This window comes from Panthera pardus, unplaced genomic scaffold (genome assembly GCF_024362965.1).
Source record: "Panthera pardus isolate Hobbes unplaced genomic scaffold, ASM2436296v1 HiC_scaffold_11, whole genome shotgun sequence".
In the NCBI taxonomy this organism is placed as follows: Eukaryota; Metazoa; Chordata; class Mammalia; order Carnivora; family Felidae; genus Panthera; species Panthera pardus.
In genome coordinates this window covers 9,920,072-9,940,269 of record NW_026526666.1, presented here as the reverse complement: position 1 = coordinate 9,940,269, position 20,198 = coordinate 9,920,072, and the positions used below count along the sequence as shown (strand labels likewise).

General features: G+C 46.5%; 2 protein-coding genes across 5 annotated transcripts; one reads left to right on the top strand and one right to left on the bottom strand.

The window, feature by feature from the left end:
* Positions 1-694: 694 nt before the first annotated feature.
* Positions 695-11,485, bottom strand: AP4B1 (adaptor related protein complex 4 subunit beta 1). Of its 4 annotated transcripts, none has more exons than XM_019457895.2 (11): positions 11,419-11,485; positions 10,850-11,036; positions 8,616-8,840; positions 8,020-8,150; positions 7,292-7,439; positions 6,273-6,769; positions 5,194-5,277; positions 4,333-4,436; positions 3,439-3,646; positions 2,935-3,216; positions 695-2,674 (listed from the first exon to the last, which is right to left on the bottom strand). In XM_019457895.2, exons 2-11 carry the CDS (start codon positions 10,960-10,962, stop codon positions 2,247-2,249), a joined length of 2,220 nt encoding a protein of 739 aa, XP_019313440.2. In that variant the 5' UTR covers positions 10,963-11,036; positions 11,419-11,485; the 3' UTR covers positions 695-2,246. The 4 variants fall into 4 exon arrangements, with proteins under 4 accessions (XP_019313440.2, XP_019313439.2, XP_053746964.1 ...); XM_019457894.2 differs by lacking the exon at positions 11,419-11,485 and adding an exon at positions 11,144-11,321; XM_053890989.1 differs by lacking the exon at positions 11,419-11,485 and adding an exon at positions 10,393-10,626 and having other exon boundaries at positions 10,850-10,943.
* DCLRE1B (DNA cross-link repair 1B) lies at positions 11,403-16,979 on the top strand. The gene is made up of 4 exons (XM_019457898.2): positions 11,403-12,051; positions 12,750-12,915; positions 13,487-13,669; positions 15,266-16,979. The coding sequence occupies exons 1-4, from the start codon at positions 11,863-11,865 to the stop codon at positions 16,351-16,353; spliced, it is 1,626 nt and encodes a 541-aa protein (XP_019313443.2). The 5' UTR covers positions 11,403-11,862; the 3' UTR covers positions 16,354-16,979.
* The last annotated feature ends 3,219 nt before the right edge of the window (positions 16,980-20,198 follow it).

Sequence of the window (20,198 nt, the reverse complement as noted above, 5' to 3'; positions counted from 1 at the left end):
ATTTCTTTTAGTACCCAAAGAACATTCACATTTTATGCATTTTTTTAAATTTTAGTGTTTTATTGATTTAAAAAATTTTTTTTTAATGTTTATTTTTGAGACAGAGGGAGACAGAGTGCGAGTGGGGGAGGGGCAGAGAGAGAGGGAGAAACAGAATCCAGAGCAGGCTCCAGACTCTGAGCTGTCAGCACAGAGCCCAGTGCAGGGCTCAAACTCACAAACTGTGAGATCATGACCTGAGCTGAAGTCAGACACCTAACGGACTGAGCCACCCAGGGGCCCCAAACATTCATGTTTTAACCAAACAAGTCAAACTATGGAAAATGCAATTCTGAAGCTGTTCTGATCACTCTACATCTAATCCCTGGGGACCCATGATCTAGATCAGTCATTCTCAATGGGGGGTGATTTTGTCCCCCCAAGGCACCTTTGGCAATGTCTGCAGATATTTTTGTTACAACTAGGGGTTCTATTGGCATCTAGTGGGTATAGACCAAAGATGCCGCTAACAATCATCCTACAGGACACGGGAAAACCCTCCACAATAAAGAATTATCTGGCCCCAAATGTCAATTTTGAGAAATCCCAGTCTAGATAGACTTCCATTATGATTGTGTTTGATTGATACAATATAACAAAACACACTTCAAACACCAATCCCAAAATATCATCAGAATCTAATTACTTACAGCCACTCATTCAATAAACATTTATTGAGTAATCACCATGTGGCCAACTATGGAGGTAGAAGGAAAGAAAATCACTGTCCTGGGAAATTGTCCAGGGGGAAACAATGCACAAACCCCAGGCCCTTGCCAGAAAATTCAACACTGTCTGTTATATACTCTTCTTATTAAGAGCCTAGTTGAGAGAAGTGAGGGGTGAAAAAAAATTTTTTAAGGTATGCAGTCCATTTATGTATCTAGGTTGAAGAAGTCATTGAATTAAGCTAGATGATATTTGGATCATGTTATCTTACGTCCTTGAAGAAATGCCCTAAGTTCCATGTTAAAGTTACATTCTCTTTCACTGAAGAACACTGTTAAGTCATGACAAACCCATTGCTAACTTCCCATAACAATTTTGTACCTACCACTCAGTGCTACCCATGTGAAACTATGTGTAAATTTCTCTTAGAAATTAATATTGGAGGGTTTCTTCTTCTCTGATGACAACTATATAACTACTTCTCTTCAGCCTGACTACTAAATCACTTACAGAGCTACATTGGAGACTCCTCTCTACCAAGTATGTAGGCCCTTAAGCCTGAACATTTGTGTACCTCCCCATCTCTAACCAAGCCGGGCTTAAGAGGTATTTCTACTTTCCCTGTTGTAGATCCTCTGGTTGTCTATAATTTACTGGTTATTTGTACTTTAAATCATTTTATTACATCTGCTCTTGCCATAAGTTGCCTCGATTAATGTATAAAATGTGGGTAGGTATGAATAAAATTAAAAGCAAGGAAGAGTGACAGAAAACAGTTACAACAGTAGCAGGGGGACACATGCACTGGAAGCCTTGGCAGCTTGAACAGGATCCATAATGAAGGCAGTGAGGGTCACAGAACACTTCCTGAAAGAGCTCATGACTGAGCAGAACACTGACAGACAGACTAGATTTCACTTAAAGAAAGAAGATAGGAGGGTAAGGAAATGTTCTAGCTAAGAAATAAAAGCAAGTACCAAAGCACAGAGGTGAGAGAGCGCCTTGTGCATTCAAGGAATGCAAGTGGTTTGCTTTGGCAAGAACAGCGTCTGGGCAAGCAGTGAGATATGACGCGGCAGAGGTACTCTGGATACTGCACTAAGGACTTTGAACTCTGGCCTTAAAAAGCACGATTAGGAATATGAGGCCAGTGAGGAATTTATTGCAGTAACACAGGGAAGAAAAGATGACCTCCACAAACGATGACTTCACCAGTTTCCATAGACTTCAGGCATCTTTAATGAGTACGACAATCCCTAAAACGGATTAGAAAAGAATCCAAATCCTATCCTTAGCCTGTTCCCATCCCCTTACCAACATTAACCTTTTCAACATCACCTGGAAAAATGGGGTCATCCACCAATAGGTATGAGAGGAATAAGCCAACAGTCTTTGGACAAAACCATAAGAATCCTGATTCTGAGATTACCCATTCTCCATTGCATTGGATATCATCTGGACTTACAGGCAACTCTAATAAGAAAAACTAGGAACTCTGATAGCTGTTCATCTCACTTAGGACAGGCAGCAAGAATCTGTTATGATTTTATGTCTCCAATTGTTCCAAACACAGTTTCTAATACAGAAATAAAACTATTCAGCGTCTCGGTCCTCGGCTCATTTTGTTTCACAGAGATCTGCATTTCCGAGTTCTCGGACTCCAACAGCAGTTCTGTTAGGAACAGACACCCAGTGTCATCCTGAGCACTGAGATAGGCTTTCCACGGATGAGCCCCGGCCCTGCTCATTGCGATGGTCTGGATGTTCACTACTTGTAGGGCCATCTGGAGAGTGTCAGGATGGACTGCTCCCCGCCAAGGGAACACCTGCTGATGAGCAACTTTCAGGCTAAACCAAGTTTTCTCAAAATACTCAGCAGTAAGCTGGCAATTGGGGACTAGCACGAGGGCTCCAGAATCAGGGAGTTCTTGTACCCTCTCCTTGTTCTCTTCAGGAATCAGGGGACCTAAAAGAGTCAGAAAGCTTCTGTAAGAGATCTTCTTAATCTATAGGAACTATGTTTTCTATCTAGATTTCCAAAAATACACAATGTGACTTTTATCTTTGGATACATCGTTAAAATCACCAACGAGGAACTTCTTTCTTGCTCACAAAGACTTCAATTCAGGCAACAGTCTGAGATATAGCTAGTACCCTACTTTCTACCAGTCATTACAAAAGATAAAGAGTTTTCATGATAAGATCTAAAGTAAGGACTATTTTTACCTGAGGTGGCAAAGGACGCAGTGTCAGGAAGCTCTGGGCCCCGACGCTCTGCCCCCTGGTATTTAGAGATGGTTGCCCAGCGGGCTTTGCCATAGACTGGCACCAGCGTGTTGAAGTCTGAGGCCCAGCTATTCACAGGTCTTTCTGCCTGATCTTCCAAAAGTCCAAGAGAAGGGTCAGATTTAGGGCTACAGAGGATCCGCTTCACTTCATCAATGCCGGCTAAGAGAAGGCGGTAATAGAAGAGACCTCGGTCTCGTACTGCCATATTCTTTTCTTCCTCTGAGGTGAGACAAGAGGCCGAGTTAGTTACAAACAAAAACCAAAACACTCTTTCTACCCTGTGCCAACCACAACGGGGAAAACAAAAGGAAGGAGGGAGGAAGCCCCAGAAAATCATTAACATTGTCTTCTTGGGCACCAGACATGACTCACCCAACAGTGTAAGCTGTGAGGGTATTTACCATCTGACACGGCAAGTGCGACTCCCTCGGAAGAGCCTACCTATGCAGTAATGTAACAGGCGCCCCAGCGCGTCCTGGCACTCGGCGGGCCGGGAGAGGAAAAGGCGCAGCAGCGCAGTGAGCAGCTCCATCGTCACGGCTGGAAACGTCTCTGACTTCACATTCTCCACGAAGTCTTCCAACACATAGGGAGCATTGGGAATTCTCTCCCCATGGACACCAAGGAGCCAAATAAGGGCCTGTTTCCCCTAGGGAACGAAGGGGTAAGAGCAGGTGCTCAACATTCGGCTGTCTGAAACACGGTGGCAGGTTCGACTTCCCACCCCCGCCCAATGGCAGCGGAAAAAGCATAATCCTACATTTACTTCAACTCGCACTGCATCGATCCTCCACCCAACACCACTCTTTACAACAAATACGAACAAAATGCTACCACACGAAAGGAGACTCAAGACTCTCATAGCCTGTGTTGGTTAGGTAATAAGGCTTTTTCAGTTAGGGGGCCTCCGCCCCAGTCTAGGGTTTAATGTATCGGTGGAAGCTACTGAAACACTCCTCTAACCACTTCATGAAAGTGGTAATTGACCTAGAGTGCAAATCAAAGTAGGTAGGCCTGTGGTGAAGCCCAAATATCTGTTAATTCCACAAATGATTCTGATTCTCATTCCAGCTGAAAACTCCATTGTCTAAGCCTCTGACTCAAAACTGTTCAAGAGAACGATGATATTAAAGCATCTGTAATAAAAACCATAGCTCAATCTCCAGTTTTTATCTCTTCTATCCTATCTATACCCAAAAGAGAATCTGAGGTGGCAGTCAATTCTAAGGATAGCCACATTCAGACTGGGTAGAAAGAAGAATTAGATTCCATTTCACAGAGCAGGGTCCCAAGCATTCCCCTTCTGCCTGTTAGTAAAGGAGAATTACCATCTACCTCGCTATCTTGAATGTTCTCCTCACAGCCGGGCAGGGCCTGACACACAGCTTCCGTACACTGAGGACACAACCAAACCAGGTCTCGGAAAGTTTGCACCACCACTACAACACAGCTCAGGATACAAGAGCACAGGATTAGAGGCTCCACGCAGGAAGGAATCTTAAGAGAAGTCACATATTCAGACTAGTTTGCTAGATGAAGTTCGGTAAAATGGGTGTTGGAGGGGTGGTCAACGATTATCTGAGAAATGTCTGACACGGGCAATAATTTCTTACGAGTGCTGCTCCTTTTGGATCGCTAGGAGGCTAAATGAGCTAACATGTGCAAAAGCGCTTGGTAAAATGTAAAGCAAATGTGGGGTCATGTTCAATGATATTCTGAAGACGGTGTAAATGGAGCCACCAGTGTTGGAACTAGGGTGAGGCAAACAAGGTGCTGGGGGTGTAAAATTTAAGAAAACATGCAGGGTTAGCACTTGCACGAACCTGAGAGTGAGTGCCTCTTTAAATGTTTGCATCCTGGGTACCTTGCTTCCCTCACCCCAGTCCCAGCCCTGGAAGCCACTGCTGCCATAAAGCAGTAAGAGGGTAAAGCTGGGGAATTAACAAGCACAGCATCCTAGAACCCTTCATTATGTACAGAACAGCCTTGTAGAGTCATGGCAACCTGAAAACCCCCTACCTGTTAGATCTATGGACCCTATGCTTCTCTGATGGCAACAGACGATATAACGCAAAGAAAAGTTTAAACCTCTATGTTACTGAACAACAAGCATTTTTGGGGGGCAACTACTACAGGGCAAGCAATTGACAAAAAAAAGCAAAACAAAAAAATGCTCAAAGGGTAGCCAGCCATTACCTGTGGTAATGTGCTCTTGTCGAAGCCCCAGCAACTCTGTTAGAATCTGGACACACTGATCTGTGTAGGTCCTGGCGATACCACCTACAGAGGAACAGAAAGCACAGAAAAGTGGTAAGTCACATACCAGCACCTCGTTCTAAAATAATTTCCCACCAGCCAAACATAAGAGGACCAAAGATACTTTAGAAAAAAAAAATCACACCTTGCTTGATCTTCCCAAGTTTGGTAAAAATGATTTTACATCGAACAACGTTGAAAACTTTCAGTAACAGAGGTATTCACGTGGCAGCCAGACACGAGGCCACGGCTTGGTACAGCACAGCTGCACAGGAGTGTCCCTGCTGGGAACCCTCGACAGTAGTCTCCTGACTGCAGGAGTTCTACGCTCTCCTCTTTGTTCCCTCCTCTTGCCCCTAAAAATAACCAATCTTTATTCTCATAGGACGGTTCCTTCTCCTCTTCCGCTTGAAGCCCTCCAACAAAACGTAGTTCCCCAGCTGCTTTCATTCTGTGAGTCATTCTGGCTTTTTGAATTCCACACAGAGTAGTATGAAAAAGCCTGTGATATTTAGGATTCATTCTGCGCCGCTCTGCACTGAGCACAATACACAGCCCATAGTAGAAGCTCAATAGACAAATGGTCAATTGACACAGGACGTTGAGTCTGGAGAGCTGGGTTCCAGTCGCACTTCAGGAACTACGTGACCTTCTGGCAATAACCTTCTTGTGCCTGAGTTTCTTCATTTCTAAAATGAAGCGATAACCCTTGTCCACTTTTCCTGACTGCCTGCCAAGACCGTGCTAAGATGATATATGGGAAAGCATTCCGGACAGCAATGTAAATTTTAAGTACTATAGTCTGAGTTACCTGTAGCCTCTATCCTGGCAGATACGGCAACACCAGTGTTGACGAAAACACCCCCCCCCCCCCCACTCCTTCTGTGGTCACTGACTCCCAGTTCTTTGGTGCATGGTACTTTGTCTCTGCCGCAAGATTCGTTCCTGTTTATTCCCTATGGTTCCACAGCTTTCTGGCTGGCCCGAGTGCTCAAAAAGGAAAAGCGGCAGACACCTACCTATGGCAAAGATGGCAGCCTGGGCAAAGTCGGCTGACACATCGGTACAGTAGCCCCGGAGCTCCTCTAGCACCTGCTGCACGTTCTCATCGTTCACCAGCTCACACAGCACCTCCACCTTCTGCAGCTTGATGTAGTGCGGCTCCGAGTAAGAGCAAAAAAACTTTTTGTAGTGGCTGCTAAAGTGACCCGGCAGACTATGCAAGATCTGACGCACGTGACAGAGGGCAGCAAAGCAGAGCTCGCGGCTCTCTGAAGAACAGGCGGCCAGCAAAGGTCCCTTGACTTGCACAAGCACGTCGGTTTGTACGTGGGGGAATTTTTTTGCCAAGATCAGAAAGAGTTTCGTGGCTCCCATCACCACACCTGGGCTACTGCTCTTGAGAAAGCTATCCAACAGATTGAGAATGTCAAACAGCTCCTCCTCACTGCGGGGTTCGTAGCGTAGCAGAAAGTTCAATACTTCAGCCTGGCCCCATTGGTCCAGTTTTGGCATTCTGTCCAAAAAAGGAAAGCACTATTTTAGCAACCAAATGAGGACCATCTCCGTGCAACTGTCACCTGTTCATCAAAACAAGGAGAGAATTCTTGAAAACAGATTGTGCCATAACAGAATTATTCTTTTTAGGTACTATTTAAAGTGGACACAAAACAGGCTTTAAATTCCAAGAGGAGTTCACAGTACACATTCTCACTCATCTAAGGCCAAAGACCGTGATTGCTATACCTAGATCCAGATTCTTTAAGACAACACAAATGGCTTAGTTTGGGGGACATAATGATCGTAGAGGAGGACAGAACCTATTTCCACAGGATATTTCTGCCATCTCTCTATATGACCAAAAGAAACTAAGACAAATAAAAGAATATTCTCTCAATAAAATATGAGGAAACTAATAGCTACTGTTAATTTTACTACTCTATAGAAGTTGTTCAAGACGTCCCCTTAATCCAACGTATCAAGACCCCACTAGGATGCAGATCTCATCATAACAAAAAGGGGACTGAGGCATCCAAACCGATTTAAGAGATGGTGGGCGATGGGCTTGTTGATGACAACACCTCCTTCCTGTCTCAGAATTTCCTCTAGAGACCTCAGGCAGTTCACAACCACAATTGGATCCTGGTCACGCAGCAAACTGTATAATTCATTTACCAGAGCACCGTCTATAAAAGAGCATAAAGATCTCAGATAAAGAACAGTTTCAGAGTCACAGGAATAGAACCAGGACAATAGCTCCAGGCAGATAAAGCTGAACTTCTCTGCTACAAAAATAACAAAGGCAATAATAAAATGCAAAGCACAAAAAAAAGCCATCCCCAGACTGTTCTAAGTAGCTAATGCAAAGGATCTCACCTGGGCTCCAAAGAAAAGACTTCTCCAATCTCAGAAAATACCAAGCCAGCCTTTCTACTTAGAGACACATACAGGAGTGCCTGCGTGGCTCAGTCAGTTAGGCATCTGACTGACTCTTGATCTCGGCTTAGGCCGTGATCCCATGGTTTCTGGGATTGAGCCCTGAGTTGGTGCAGAGCCTGCTTAGGATTCTTTCTCCCTCGCTCTCTGCCCCTCCCCCACTCATTCTCACTCTCTCACAATAAATAAATAAACCTTAAAGAAAAAAAGAGAAACAAGTACACAGCCACATTACGATTTCCTACCAAAGCCACGTGACCTTTTCCAAAGTCAAACATATAATGGAGACACAAAAAAATATGAATCATGATGGATTACACTGAAACTTACCCACTTCCGAGTCTCCGTGAAGATTATGCATCTTGGCACAACCAAGGACTGCCACCCTCCTGACATATGAAGCCTTATCTCGCAGACCATTGAGAATAGGCTGTTGGATGTATTCCTGCACACCAGGCATCCTAAGCAACACATCCTGGAGTCAGCCAGATCCTAAAACACTAGTTTTGACATAATTCAGGCCCTATGCCCTTAACACAGAAGGTTTGGTAAATGTTTGAATGTACATCTATCATGTCATAAAAAATTAGAGAAAGCCACTGGCCAAACTTAAAAAGTCATACTTGACTTTTCATTTGGAATAACACTGCATGGGCAACAAAACTATATGTCTACATAACTGTTTAGAGATCTTTAACCAAAAGCACGAACTATCTCAGCAAGAGTGAGGATGGAAAACTCCCTTTAAGGAAACCATAGGACATAGTTTTTCAAGCCTAAGCAATGGCTGAAAACCTGAGTTCAGGTTACAACTGCATGTTCCCCATGATTAAGAAGCTCAGATAAATTATCATCGTTAAAAACCTGCCCCATGATCTCCCGAATACATCAACCACTGATAAACAGTCCTGGAAGAGGGTACTCACCTGAGACTACACATGCTCCGTAATGCCAGCCCCCGCACCATTGGATTGGGATCCGAACAGTCTTTGCACAGCGTATTAATGGCCAAGAGAGCCAGATCTGGTTTCAGGGGGGCATATGTACACATGTACAGATAAACCAACTTCTTCTGAACAATATCTACGGTGGCACTGGCCTTCACCATTTCCATGAAAACACCAGACATGTCCAAGCCCTGAGTCATGTGCCTAAAACCAACACACATAGCAGGAAGAAGTAAAATACATAATCCCCAGCCTATAACAAAAGGTGTTTTACCTATACACATCCCGGTTATCCAACTAGATTATGAGGAAAGCAACCAGGTCTACATTGTCTATCACATTGCACAATACTTCACACGATAGGCCTACAATACATTTTCTTCTATTCATTCAAGAAATAGTTATTGAATCCCTGGAACATTCCAGTGAAATTCAGCTTCTACATTCCAGGGATATGCTCTGGGGTCATAATTTTGAAAAAAGCATGGTCTCAGATCTCTAGCAACTCAAACCGTATTAAGGAGCAAGACAAAAACACCACTAATTACAATATGGTCGGTAAGTATTAACACAGAAGTAACAGACAAGGTGCAGTGGGGGATCAGAGGTCTAATACTGCCAAGAAACCATAAAATGTTTCCACAGAAGTAACACTTTAGTTGAACGAGCTGGAATTTGTCAGGCAGGTGTAGTAGACAGGTAATGATAGATGCTATAAGGCACATAGGCATCAGCAAGAATGCTACATTCTTTTGAGAGTCTGCGAGTAGTTGCGTTAGGGTGTTCTTTGGGTACTGTAAGAAATGTGGACTTTATTCTGTAGATCAGTTTCTCAAACTATGGTTTCCTACAGGAGTCAGATGGGGTGTCTGTTTAAAACGCATATTCCTGGATTCCATCCCACCCTACTGAAAGCAGCATTACTGGACTGGATGAAAACTTTGATTTTTCTTTTTCTTTCTTTCTTTTTTTTTTTTTAAAGCACTGCAAGGGACTGTTGTGCATACTAAGTTTGTGAACCACAATTGCAGGCCAAGAGTTATATACATTCAAATTCATGTTAGAAAAATTCTACTTGAAATGAGGCAAGGTAACCTATTAGCAAGCTACTGCAATTGCTTTGGTAATAAAACCAGAAGAACAGGACCAATAAAAAATAAATACACAAAAATTCGTTAAAAAGAGGATGGATGGGGAGCTTGGGGGGCTCAGTCGATTCAGCTTCGACTTCATCTCAGGTCATGATCTCACGGTTTGAGTTCCAGCTCCAGCTCCGCGTGGGGCTCTGTGCTGAGGGCTCAGAGCCAGGAGCCTGCTTCGGATTCTGTGTTTCCCCCTCTCTCTACCCCTCCCCCGCTCACGCTCTGTTTCTCCCTCTCCCAAAAATAAACACTAAAATTTTTTTTAAAAAAATAGACTAAAAGAGGATGGATATTTAGAACTGTGTAAAAAAAAATAAATAAATAAATAAAATTAAAAAAATAAATAAATAAATAAATAAAAAATAAAAAAAAAAGGGGCGCCTGGGTGGCGCAGTCGGTTAAGCGTCCGACTTCAGCCAGGTCACGATCTCGCGGTCCGTGAGTTCGAGCCCCGCGTCAGGCTCCGGGCTGATGGCTCGGAGCCTGGAGCCTGTTTCCGATTCTGTGTCTCCCTCTCTCTCTGCCCCTCCCCCGTTCATGCTCTGTCTCTCTCTGTCCCAAAAATAAATAAAAAACGTTGGAAAAAAAAAAAAAAAAGAACTGTGTATCCATACCATCTGACTTGAGAAGTGAAAATCGGGCCTCATCAAGACTGAGTCCCTCCCTTGGTCAGCTGGATGGTGACATTCATCAACCCAAACATAAGTGGAAGAGCAGGTTTGGGGAGAGGGGAAGGATGTAAGGTGCTATTTTGCAGGTCTTTGAAGAAATGTCCAAGTGGGAATGCCAAGCAGCAGGATATGTGGGTCTGAAGATACAAAGGGGTTTCTGTACTAGATTCTATAGATCTGGGGGGGGGGGGGCAGCAGTGTAAGTTCAAAACATGGGCGTAACCACCCCGCAGAGTAAACGAAGTCAAGGAAGTCCCACAAAGGGAGGCTGCGATGGCCATGCAGAGAAGCAGGAAGCCCAAATCCTAGCCTGCCCTGAGTTCATTCACTCTTTGGGAGCGGCCGGGGGTGGAGGGCCGGGATGGGGGCTGCCACGGGGAGTTCGGGCGGTAGGGGATACCTAATCACTCGCTGGATGACATTCCGGTAGCGCAGCCTATCCGCCTGAATGTGAGGGTTACACAGAGCTTTCTTCAGCTCCTTCACCACGTCCTCGGAGCCAAGGTACGGCATCGTCCACAGTCGCGGGGCAGTCCCCGCACACCCCTAGGTAACTCGCCGGCTCCTCCCAGCCCTGACGTGGGAACCTGGGTAAAGCAAAGGTCAGTCAGCGGCGACGCGAAAGGCGTGATCTCGCCCCAGCCTCGGCTTCCCCGGGGCCGGGGCCGGAGTCCAGGCCCCAGCACACTCTCACCAAGCCTCTCCGCGCCCCGGCGAGCCCCGAACAAGGCTCTGTGGTTCCTGCCCGGGACCTGCAGGCCGGATCGCGGCGCCCCGACACCTCTCCCGCTACCTCGAAGCCCTCCGCCCCATTTCCAGCCGGGCCGCCGACAGTCTGCAGACCCCTCCCTCTCCAGTTCCAGCCCTTCTTGCGCCTCCGCGCGGTTGCCGCCAAGGATAGGCCCAGTCAAGCTTTCTGCGGAAGTCCCGCCTCCTTGAGGCCGACCGCGCACAGCAGCTGCCACTCACCTTCTCGCGGCCAGCGCCTAGCGTCGCCCGGACGCCGACCTTAGGGCGCCCTTCCCCCACCTCTCACCTCCAGGCGCAGCCGCGCGGCTCCCTCTGGTGGAGGCGCTGCGGGCCGTCGGAAATCGGCTGCTTCGGCCTGTCTCCGCCCAGCAGCGCGCGCTTTGAGCGCCCGGCCTTGGCCCCGGCTCCCGCGCGCGGGTAGGAGTGGCGCTCGGCCGAGAGTCTTTGGCGGTTTGCGATTCCACCCAGGACTCGCAAGAGCACGGCCACTTCCTTTTTCTCCCCACGCTAGGGACTTATTCCTCTACTGGGCTGGCTTCCCGTTAGGGGTTCTGTCCGCGTTCTTGCCCCAGCGTGACTTTCTTCAGGGCGTGGTTGCAGGAGCCTCACGCGGCAGTTCTGTGCCCATGAAGATCTCGCTGGTGACCCTCCAGCCCCGCCACCATGAACGGGACCCTGATCCCCCATACGCCCATCGCGGTGGACTTTTGGAGCCTGCGCCGGGCTGGTTCCGCACGGCTCTTCTTTTTGTCCCACATGCACTCGGACCACACCGTGGGTTTGTCTAGCACCTGGGCCCGGCCCCTCTACTGCTCCCCAATCACTGCTTACCTCGTGCATCGTCACCTACAGGTACGGGGGTGGGGGGGTGCTGGAGTCCTCTGAGAGGTGGGCCGAGCATCTGGGTGGGGATTTCCTATCTGTCACAGCCTCAGACTCGTAGGTTAGGGACCAGGAGGACCGATTTTTACCAGTGCGGGAGTTGTTTGAACCCAGAAATACGTTCTTAGCCCAGAATGGGAGTGTGGTTTCTTGACTGGCTGACCTGCGATGTTTCAGCTATAAGTTGGGGAGATCTTTTGGTCCAGCTAAGGAAACTGTACCTGTATTTTCATATCAGCTAGGCCAGTGTTTCCTAAACTTGTCTCAGAAGAATCCACCTAATATGCTGGGTGACTATACACATTCTGCAGTACCCCCTCCCCCATTATCTCCGCCCCCCCCCCCCCCCCCCCCGTCTGATCCAGTAGATATAGCTGGTGCAGGTCCTGGAAATCTGGTTAGAATTTTAAGAGGTGCCCCCAAGAGATTATTATGATCAGATAGTTTGAGAGACGCTGCCTAGAGTGTTTTCTGGACTCTTTCATTTAAACTGTAGAAAGGGCGGGAGGGAAGAGTGGGGGATTTGGGAGAATCTCTATTACAGCTTCTGCTACAGGGTGGTTTAGGATGTGGTCAGCTTTCCCTCACTTGGGTAAAGGGGTGATTCCTAACCCAAGACAGTATCGAGGAGAGTTTGTGTTCAGTAGAATGACCAACTTTCCCCCCAGGTATCCAAGAAGTGGATCCGAGCCCTGGAGGTTGGTGAGAGCCATGTCCTGCCTCTAGATGAAATTGGGCGAGAGACCATGACTGTAACCCTCCTGGATGCCAATCACTGCCCTGGCTCTGTCATGTTTCTCTTTGAAGGATACTTTGGAACCATCCTCTACACAGGTGGGCCTCCCAAGGGGTCTCTCCCACCTTCCCAGACTAGATACTACTTTTCTTGAGCAGCCTTAACTCAGAAGTCTGGAGGCCTCCTAGCTTCATCCCATGTGAGCACAGTGACCTTTCTCAACTGATTTCCCACGCTTTATGGGTCCAGACCTTGTAAAGAATAATAAAAACAGAAGCAGAATGGAGACATTTCTAAAAAGAAGCTATACTGTGTTAGTGCCAGACTCCCTGACAGTTTTTCCACAGGCTGGTAAGCAAATGTCCATCAGCTGTTGAAAGTGAGAGAGGCTGGGGGCACTTGGGTGGCTCAGTTGGTTAAGTGTCCGACTCTTGGTTTTGGCTCAGGTCATGATCTCACGGTCCGTGGGTTTGAACCCTGTGTTGGGCTTGGTGTTGACAGTGTGGAGCCTGCTTGGGCTTCTCTGTCTTCCTCTCTTTCTGTCCCTCCTCTGCTGCTCTCTCTCCCTCTCTTTCTTTCAAAATAAATAAATAAACATTTTTTTAAGTGGGAGGGGCTCGTCTTCTATACTTTTGTCTCTGACTCTCTGCCCCCCATATATTCTTCCAGGTGACTTTCGGTATACACCATCCATGCTAAAGGAACCAGCCCTGAAACTAGGGAAACAGATCCATACCTTATACCTAGATAACACCAATTGCAACCCAGCCCGGGTTCTTCCCTCCCGACAAGAAGCTGCCCGCCAGATTATCGAGCTCATTCGAAAGCATCCACAGCATAACATAAAGATTGGTGAGTGGTTTCCTTTCCTTTTTCTCTCACCGAAAGCTAGCAAATCTTGGGTTTTGGGAGGGTTTCACGTGTCTTTTAGGTCTTCGTAGATGTCCCCTTCTCCGTGAAACCTACCCTGACCACCTTATTTAAATTGCAACCTTCCAACCATCTCTACTCTCATACTCTCACATGCCCAACTCCTGATCTTCTGTAACCAACTGTTTTATTTTTTCATAGCACTCATCACCTTACTCTTATCCATGCTTCGATCCAAGCTATTACTTATTGTTTGTTCTCTACTTCTCTTGACACACACACACACACACACACACACACACACACACACACACTCACACTCCTTGAGAGCATGGATGGAGGTAGGAAGAAGTCTTGTTTGTGGAACAGAGAGGCAGCAGCCGGTATGGTGGACACGTAGTGGGTGAGGAGGCTGGAAAGGCAGGAGGGGCTGAAGTGCTTGCTTGTAAGCTTCAACTTGATCCTAAATGTAATCCCAAATGTAACTTCATCCAAATGGTTACATTTGGACAAAAAGCTGTTGAAGGTTTTTAAATAGGAGGGGGCCAATATTGCACTCATCACCTTATAATGTATTCCACAATTTACATGCTATCGTATTTGCTTTTTGTCTCCCCCTGCTAGAATTCCACAATGGCAGGGCTCTTTGTTTTCCTTATGGATATATCTCAGATGCTTAGATTAATGCCTGAGGAGGCAATCAGTAAACCTTTGTTATCTGAGCAAGTGAAATTTATCAGAACGTAGATATTCAAGTGAATGCCGAGCTTCAAATCAGACACATCAAGAAACCAACTGTGTGTTTGTTCTAGCGATTCCACAACAGCGTAAAACATTTTGGGGCCTTCTAACCAGTACTTATGCTTTCAGCATTTCCTCATGCAGGCGATCCAGTAACACTGCTGTCACATTTTTTTTCCCTAAAGCCCTCCTCAGATCATAATATTCCTGTGATTAAAATTAGCCATTTTCCTGGTGCAAACTCTTTAATAGCTCTCTTTCACTTACAGAATTAAGTTCAAGCTCCTTAGCAATATATACAGGCTCTCTATCATACAAGCCTTGCTTACCTCTCCTGTGTCATTTCCTGCCAGTTCCTTGTCTGCACTTTAGTGACACCGAACCACCCCCTTCCCCTGCCAGGTGAACTTACACCTGTCGTTTAGGACCGCTCGGTGGCCATTTTCAGGAAACCTTCCCTGTAATCAACTGGTAGATACTTTCCTATGCTCTCATAATAGTGTGTGTATGCTTTTAACATTGCTCTTGACCACTGTGTCTGGGTCCCCATGTAGATTACACTCCTTGAGGACTGAGGCTTGTGCTTGTTTTCATAGTGCCTAACACCAGGTAGATGCTGTCCTTTGTTGACCTGAATGAGTGAGTGGATCCTGTGTGAAGCCCTCCCCCATCCTCTATGTATCTCCACTCAAATGCCACCTCCTCCCTGATACACTCCCTGATTGCCCTGTTAGTTTTGTGTGTTTTTGTTAAACATTTGGTTGATTTATTAGGATTCTCCAGTATCTTCTTTCTCTTTCATCCCTTGCTTTTCCCATTCCCTTTGACATCGTTCAGGACTCTATAGCCTGGGAAAAGAGTCGCTGCTGGAGCAGCTGGCCCTGGAGTTTCAGACCTGGGTGGTATTGAGTCCTCGGCGCCTGGAGTTGGTGCAGCTTCTGGGCCTGGCAGACGTGTTCACGGTGGAGGAGAAGGCCGGCCGCATCCATGCCGTGGACCACATGGAGGTCTGCCGTTCTGCCATGCTACATTGGAACCAGACCCACCCTACCATTGCCATCCTTCCCACAAGCCGGAAAACCCACAGCTCCCACCCCGACATCCACATCATCCCTTACTCGGACCACTCCTCCTACTCGGAGCTCCGGGCCTTTGTGGCAGCACTGAAGCCTTGCCAGGTGGTGCCCATCGTCGGTCGGCAGCCCTGCAGGGACTACTTTCAGGACAGCCTGAGCCCCAGGCTCTCTGTGCCCCTGGTCCCGCACTCTGTGCAGCAGTATATGAATTCCTCCTCAAGAAAACCAAGCTTGCTCTGGCTGTTGTTAGAAAGGAGACTAAAGAGGCCGAGAACCCAGGGTGTCGTGTTTGACTCCTTTCCAGAAACTGCTGATCAATCTCAAGGTGACATGGACTCGCAGGAGGCCAAGAATGACAACCTTTCTGGGCACCTCGAGAAGCAGGCTTCCCACCGTCCTTTGCAGATCAAAAAACCGTTGCTTCCGGACCTCTGCAGCAAAGAGCGGGATGGGGCCGTCCCTTTCTCAGAGTCCCAGAAGATGGTGACTGTACTGACTGCCCCCTTGAATGTGTCAGTGCACTTACGGTCTACAGATGAGGAATTTATGGCTCTAGAAACTGGGGAGGAAATTGGTGTGTGGCCCCACTCCGTCCCCAGGGGAAACCATGATGGCGCAGTAGCCACAGGGAACCAGAGCACTTGGATGGGCCAGGATTGTCCCCTGACTCACAGCAGCGAGGCAACCCCTCTCCTGGCTCCTGAGTTCAGGGGCCTGGCACTGAAATACCTTCTGACTCCAGTGAACTTTTTCCAGGCCCAGTTCTCTTCCAGGGGCTTTGACCAGCAAGTGGAAAAATACCATAAACACTTGCTGAGGTACAGGGAGGAGAATGACACCTTCGTTTGATCCAACACCGCAGTTGTAAAGATAGTGACCCATGGCTGCTGGAGAGACTTTGTTTTGGGCCTTACTTTTCTAAAAAAATTTTTTTTTACATTTATTCATTTTTGAGAGACAGATGGAGCACGAGTGGGGGAGGGACAGAGAGAGCCGGGGAGACAGAATCCGAAACAGGCTCCAGGCTCCGAGCTGTCAGCAACAGAGCCCGACACGGGGCTCGAACTCACAGATCGCGAGATCGTGACGTGAGCGGAAGTCAGACGCTTAACCAACTGAGCCACCCAGGCACCCCTAGGCCTTACTTTTCCATCTTCACAGGATCCCCGTGGGCTCACCCTGGAGCAGTAGCTCACAAAGTGTGTTCATTGGAATCCTAGTGCCCGTGAAGCCATTAGTTTCATGGTTGGCTACGTTTAAGAAACACTTTTCAGGGGCGCCTAGGTGGCTAAGTCGATTGAGCATCTAACTCTATTTCAGCTCAGGTCATAGTCTCACGGTTTCGTGGGCTCCAGCCCCACACGGGGCTCTGTGCTAATGGCATGGAGCCTGCTTGAAAATCTCTCTCCCTTCTCTCTGCCCCTCCCCTGTTCACATTCTCTGTCTCTGAAAATAAAACAACACTTTTCAATATACCCTCTGCACAACATACATGAGCACACTAAAGGTTCTGAGAAGTCTTACAGTAACTTAATCTGTTGAACTCAGTATTTCTGCAACTTTTTTGAACATGCAGTCCTCTGACATGGGTGCAGCAAGAGATGCAGTCTGAATCAGAAAGGACCGGGTCACTCCCATTGTTATTTTGTGCGCCATGTGCCATTCCCAAGTCTTCTTACCCTTCTTCCCAGATAAAAGTCCCAGATAAAAATTCCATTTTTTAAGTTAGGAACTGTTGGAGGGTAAAGTGGTGATCCAGGCGGCATGATACAATCTCGAATGTCACTAACTTGTTGTGACCCTGTCCAAGTGACTTCCTGTCTTTGCCTCTGGGAGGGAACAGGAAGCAGTGAAGAACCCTGGAATGGTAGAGAAAAACTCGCCCCTGCCTCTATGAGAGTCTGCAGTTAGTGTCACTAGAGACTTCTCTGGAACAGAGCCAGCTGGCATAGTGGGTACCCTTCACCAAGGCCATACCTGGAACCCAGCTGAACGGTGCACGTAGGGTATGATGGCCTCCCAGCTGCCTGGAGGCCCTGACTATTTAGCCAAAATAAAGTTACAAAAGATCAAATGTGCTGCCAGATATTCCTGATTGTTCACATAGCTGGGATATTTGCCGCTCTCCCCGCCCCCCGCCCCCTTGGGTTGAGTAGGGAGCCAGAGCACACAGCCTGTTTGTTTTAGTATCCAGGGCAGAGACCAAGGAGCCAGCTGGTGGAAGGGCTGGGGGTGTGCAGCTCTGCCCTGTCCTTCTGCTCCCAGCCTGACAACGTGCCAAACCAATAAGCAGGACAGCAGACACCATAGGCTCTGAGACTGGGTACAGGCATGTAGAGCTGGGCACACGAATAAAAACTACTTCAGAAGGAAGCCTCGCAATAAAGGTTGTTTCTTGCCCAGGAATAAAAAGGTTTTCTACTTTGGGAAGAAGATATGAAGTGTTTATATAAAGTCAAATAAGGCCTTGCTCTTCGGCAAGCTGTACACAGCCCTGTTTTGTCACTATAAGCCTCCGGTGCGCCCACTAGGAGCTGCAGCAGGTGAGGCTTGTGGGGCAGCAGGAAACAAGGCATTGTCCTTGGCTTGAATCCAGGGCACCCCGGGGTAAAAAGAAACCAGGCCTGAATAGTGGAGCCTCCGTTCCTCATCTGTAAAACAAGGACTGAGATGCCTCCCTCTCCTGATGGCTCTGGAGGTTAGATAATTGGTAAAATTCTTTTTTTTTTTTTAATGTTTATTCATTTTTGAGAGACAGAGCATGGGGGGTGGGGGTGGGGGGTGGTGAGGGCAGAGAGAGAGAGACACACAGAATCCGAAGCAGGCAGGCTCTAGGTTCTGAGCTGTCAGCACAGAGTCTGATGCAGGGCTCGAACCCAAAAATATAAGTGGTAAAATTCTTAGCTCAGTGTCTACCACATATGGGTATTTCAGATGTTGGTTCTCTTAGCCTCTGGTTCTCTAAAGAAATTGTTCCGTGTATAAAATGAAATTTTGGAAGTCACTGAAAAACATAAAAAGTCAATTGTAATTCCTCCATGTACATCAATTGTTCTAGTCCTTTTTTGTATGTATAAACATATTAAATATACACTATTTTTCAAAATTGGGGTAACAGTGGATATAGTTTTAATCCCACATTTTACTTTCTTAATCTTAAATGTTTCTTTGTATCATTAAGTACTATTCAAAATGTAGTTATGAGTAGTTGTATAATGCCTTACATAGGTAAGTAAACCATTTCCATATTATTCAACATGCTGTGTGCTCTTTTTTCACAATTAGACACAGTGAACATCTTTGCTGTGCATGTATCATGGCATATTTTGTTTATTTCCTTAAATTACTGGGAGTGGGGTTACAATTTTTAAGTTCTTAATATGAATTGTGCCCAGTTGCCCACCAGAAAGGTTTCCTTACTATCCTTTCTGCAGAGGAGGAGGGTATTAGAATACCTTGAAGATTCCTTAAGTTCAAATGAATGTAAACATGTACATTCAGGTACATGTAAACACGTGGCAAATCATCTTGTGTGTTAAGTTCATAAATATTTACTACAGCTGTGTGGATAAGGCTTAGCTTGAGTTCCTCCAGGAGCCTCTAGCTGCCTCACTTCTCTGCTCCCCAAAGGTGACTGGGAGAGATAAGGTAGTCTTCAGTATCAGGGCCCCCAGATTGGCACTATCTTCTAGCAACAAGGGAGCCAGTCCATTCTTGGCGTGTGATGTATCACACACATTCCTTGAAATGGAATCTATATGAATTCAGAAGGGGGAGTAGAAGCAAATGGCTTTGAGGAATTTAGATGTTGATGGCATGTTTGTGTTTTAATAACGGGGAAATTCCATACTATTCTCAAGTAAATTTGTTCGGCTTATAATAGAGATTGGCAGTTGCCTTATTCATTCAGTATCTCCATAGTCTCATATAAAAGTGCTGCATTGCATATACCTAGAAGTAGCCAATTTATTTTTAGAATCTAAGGATGACCCCACAGATCTGAGATCTTACAGTTGGGCTTGAAGATACCGGGAGAAAGGAAGTTCCCTAGAGATCAATTAGCTGTTTCATGATCTGTGGGAAAACACGTACTTTTCCACAAGGAAACCGACGCTAGCTTAAGTCCCTTTGGAGAAAAAAAAAATCTGCCTGGCTGGCTTTGAGGGACCATCTCTCACTCCTGATACAGACTCCCCTTTGTGGTTGGAAATGGGAGATAAGTGAGTCTGCTTATTCAAGTAAAGGGATCTGGACTTGGGTTCTCCATGTCAAGACAATTCCCAGGGAGACTGGTTCTCTGTATTCTTGGAGTGCTCCTTAAGCAGGAGAAATTCCATCTGGGGGTCCATGCTACCACTAGTGAATTGCTGTCAGTTTGTTACCTGCCTTCCACCCTTTACCCTCCCCAATCACTACCACAACAGGCTGTTTTGTCTTGAGTTCATGGTGCTTCCCACTTCCTCCTCCATGGAACACCCCGCTACATTGATACAGAATAATTCTGCTTGCCATTATAATCTTCTAAATTTACAACTCCCTGTGGAAATTCTCAGAATGGTTAAGCTTATCTTTATTTTTTTAACATTTGATTTTTAAAGTTTGTTTTGAGAAAGAGAGAGAGAGAGAATGAGAATGACGAGCAGAGGAAGGGTAGACAGAGAGGGAGAGAGGATCCCAAGTAGGGATACCCCTGA